This window comes from Triticum aestivum, chromosome 7D, assembly GCF_018294505.1.
Source record: "Triticum aestivum cultivar Chinese Spring chromosome 7D, IWGSC CS RefSeq v2.1, whole genome shotgun sequence".
Lineage (NCBI taxonomy): Eukaryota > Viridiplantae > Streptophyta > Magnoliopsida > Poales > Poaceae > Triticum > Triticum aestivum.
In genome coordinates, this window is record NC_057814.1 from 618,696,655 (window position 1) to 618,700,515 (window position 3,861).

The following is a 3,861-nucleotide window of genomic DNA, read 5'->3' on the forward strand; positions in this document are numbered from 1 at the left end:
TCATGATATAGATTTTGAAGTAAATCTGTATAACTCTGAGAGGGTAACCCATTTTGGTTGCAAAAATTGAAAAGCATTTTGCAAGATGTATGGTTTTGATGAGGGTATGCTTGTCACCATGGATCTTAGTGATCCTGACATCGAGCAAGACAATATGGACATTTGGTTCCTTGTTGATACGCCTCCAATTCTACCGCTATGTGAGTTTCTCAATAGTTAATAGCTAATTTATATTGTTCATTTCAAAATAGTTGACAGCTTATTTTCATTGACATCTTATTTTGATTGTTCAAACAATGTGCGGAACATGGTAGACAGAACCTACTACACCGATGTCTCTGAGTTAACTTATAAGGAGAAAACTCATCTGGTCGGATTTTGTACTGATCTTGAAAATTACAATATCTATTGTAAAACTCCTCCACATTATGGTCAATACGTGCCACTAGTGCACGTGTTGAACTACGGTAACTACTATGGAGATACCCTGGTAAGATTTCTTACTATTATGACATCCGTGCATATTTTGCATACTTCTAAAACTAGTACATCATTGCTAACTATGAAGTTATTACTATGTTTTTCAACAGATAATCCCAGAGGATTGTGTGCCTCATTTGATGTATCAGAATGGTAGGCTTGATGTTTTGAACATACAACCAGGTCATCCTACGAATCTCAACTGTCCATACCGGATTTCTAAAAGAAGTGAAGACATGCAAATCAAAGAATGGAAAAAAATGTATGGACAGTCGCAAGGAGGTTCTTGGAAGCAGAAGGAAGCGAAGCGCAAGAATTGGAGACATGATGATCTCCATTCTCCATAATGGAGAGTCAGGGTCTATATTGTTTTATGCTATTTTACCTTAAAGAGGGTATTTCGGTCCTACCTAATACTGATGATCATGTGCTAAGAACAATTAAGTAGGGTTGGTTCGATGACTATGAGGATGATGATCGTATGACTTGTTATTAATAACGAGTAGAAGTTGTATGATGATGATTAGTAGGACTTGTTATTATATATGATGATGCATGATGCGCGCATGAAGAGTTATTATATATCAGCGGGTGAAATGAACATGGATTGAAGTGAAGTGAAGGCAACATGCATGTGGTGCATGTCGAAAGTAGTACAATCCAAACTTGATCAAGTTAGGATTAGTATTACTTTCGACATGCACCACATGTTGCCTTCACTTCAATCTAAGCCATGTTTAGGCATAGCAGTACGTAGCCTTGGTAAACCAAGCACGGAGATATAAGAGAGGACACTTCTCTCTAATAGCTACCTAATAACAACCTAAATTAACCCCCAAAACCCCTAAATCAGCCCCTTTCAAAAAAAAACCTCAGCTCCAGCCAGATGCTGACGCGTGGATGCCCCCCGTCCTGGGCTGGCCGCAGCGGCCACGTGGAGGACCTTCTGTCCCGGGTCGTGTAAGAACCGGAACTAAAGGCCAAAGGCATTAGTAACGACCTTTTAGTCCCGGTTCATAAACCGGGACAGAAGGCCCTCACGAACCGGGACAATAGGCCCTTTTTCTACTAGTGGGCTCACCTAACTTGCAATATGCAAACCACATTTTATGTCGCGTCTCTTAATAGTTTATACAGAAAATCAACTTTGGAGATCGAATGAACCTTTCTTGCATGTTTCTTAGCTTCCTCCATCCCTTAGTTTAGTAGCTCCTGACAGCAATAGGCCAGGTAATCAGCAATTAGATGATCGCATCACATGCATGATGCATGAACATGTTAAGAATTGTTAATTTTTGTGTCATCATTAATTTTTGTGTCATCATCTCGCTCAAGTTTTGATCCATTCTGCTCTCCCTCTCTTCCTCCGGCTCCATGGGAGGAGCACTTCTTCTCCCTCTGCTCTCTCTGCTCTGCTTCGGCTTCCTCAAAGGTACACTGTAGTTAACATTAATCACTCTTTATTTGTGTTCTTGTGCCACTTAATAAGTTCGTTAATGCACTTCTTAATTTTTGTGTTAAATTTCCAGTTACCATTAGTTAAGCTTGTATCTGATCAATGGACCAATCACCAATGTATGAATTTTGTACTTAATGGCCAGCAGGAGCAAGGCCTTCGACGTTCACAGTGAAGAACAACTGCGCCTATACTGTGTGGCCGGGCATCCTCTCCAACGCCGGCGTGGCGCCGCCGTCCACCACCGGCTTCGCGCTCTCCCCGGGCGAGTCCCGTGCCGTGGCCGTCGCCGATGGCTGGTCCGGCCGCATGTGGGGCCGCACGCTCTGCGTGCAGAGCTCCTCCTCTGGCGCCGGCTTCGCCTGTGCTACCGGTGACTGCGGCTCTGGCACAGTCGAGTGCTCCGGCCGCGGCGCCGCTCCGCCGGCCACGCTGGCCGAGTTCACGCTCGCTTCCATCGGAGGCGACGACTTCTACGACGTGAGCCTCGTCGACGGCTTCAACCTGCCGGTGCTGGTCGCGCCGGCAAACGGGAGCTGCCCGACCACAGACTGCCCCACCGATCTGAACGCGCAGTGCCCGCCGGAGCTGCGCGTCATCGTGGCCGGCGCGACGGTGGCGTGCCGGAGCGCGTGCGAGGCGTTCGGGACGGAGGCGTACTGCTGCAACGGCGCGCACGGGACGCCGGCGGCGTGCGCGCCCACGGGCTACTCGCGGCTGTTCAAGGCCGCGTGCCCGCGCGCCTACAGCTACGCCTACGACGACGCGACGTCCACGTTCACGTGCGCCGGCGGCAGTGCCGGCTACGGCGTCGTGTTCTGCCCCGCCGGCGGGTCGAGGTACGCTCGTTGGACGTGCTCGGCACGTCGTGGCCATTTGGCACATTTCGATCGCTTCTTTTTCTGGACGTGTGCATGTGGACAGCGTAGCATGCATCATGCACGGCTTGTCGTCGTGGACTTGCGGCATATGAACGAATTATATTATATTAAGCTTAAATTAAGGGAGAGGCGTTTTGGATCTTGGCCTACATGGAGGTCGAATTTTTGAAAATTTTGAAATTCGAAATTTTCAGTTTGAAAAAAATGTGAAAATTTTATATAAGTAAACAAGGATGTGAGGTGTATGTGTGTAAAATTTCAGGATGAAATACGCTGAAATGCGACCTGCACAAAAAAGACAAATTCATGGTCTGGGAGGGTGAATAGTATCATTTGTTAAAAAGCTTTTTTTTTTTGCGCGGCCCTCGTTTAAATGTATTTCGTCCTGAAAATTGACACTTGTGCATTATGCCTTCATCTAGATCTGTATTTTTCGGAATTTTTTGAAATGTAAAAATATGAATTTTCATGATTTTGTAATTTTGTATTTGGAGTCTTCCATGGAGCTCGGCCTCCAAAAGAAATTTCTGTTAAATGGGACAGGCGTTTTATCTCCATAGGGGCCGGATTTTTGAAAAATTCAAAAAAAATTGAAAAATATTATACAAGTAAACAAGGATGTGAGGTGTATGTGTGTAAATTTTCAAGATGAAATACGTTGACCTGTACAAAAAAGAAAAATTCATGGCCTGAGAGGGTGAATAGTATCATGTGTTTAAAAGCCCTAGATTTTTTTTTGCACAACCCTCATTTCAACGTGCTTCGTCCTGAAAATTGACACACTTGTGCATTATGCCTTCATCTATATCTGTATTTTTTTCGAAAAAAATTTATGTGTAAAAATATGAATTTTTAATTTTTCATTTGTGGCCTCCATGGAGCTCGGCCTCCAAAAGCAATTTCCCTTAAATGGGAGAGGCGTTTTTTATCTCGGCCTCCATGGAGGCAGATTTTTTGAAAAAATCAAAATTCAAAATTTCCGGTTTCAAAAAAATCTGAAAAAATTCTACAAATAAAGAAGGATGTAAGGTGTATGTGTATTAA

At 44.4% G+C, this 3,861-nt stretch overlaps 1 protein-coding gene across 1 annotated transcript; it reads left to right on the top strand.

The window, feature by feature from the left end:
* The first annotated feature begins 1,854 nt into the window (after positions 1-1,854).
* On the top strand, positions 1,855-3,140 carry LOC123168954 (thaumatin-like protein 1b). Its single transcript, XM_044586815.1, has 3 exons — positions 1,855-1,912; positions 2,085-2,775; positions 3,080-3,140. Exons 1-3 carry the CDS (start codon positions 1,855-1,857, stop codon positions 3,138-3,140), a joined length of 810 nt encoding a protein of 269 aa, XP_044442750.1.
* The last annotated feature ends 721 nt before the right edge of the window (positions 3,141-3,861 follow it).

Coding starts and splice junctions, on each gene's coding strand:
- LOC123168954 (XM_044586815.1), top strand. CDS start 1,855: ATGGGAGGAGCACTTCTTCTCCCTCTGCTCTCTCTGCTCTGCTTCGGC. Junction 1,913..2,084: donor CTGCTTCGGCTTCCTCAAAG/GTACACTGTAGT, acceptor AATGGCCAGCAG/GAGCAAGGCCTTCGACGTTC. Junction 2,776..3,079: donor TGCCCCGCCGGCGGGTCGAG/GTACGCTCGTTG, acceptor GTAAAATTTCAG/GATGAAATACGCTGAAATGC.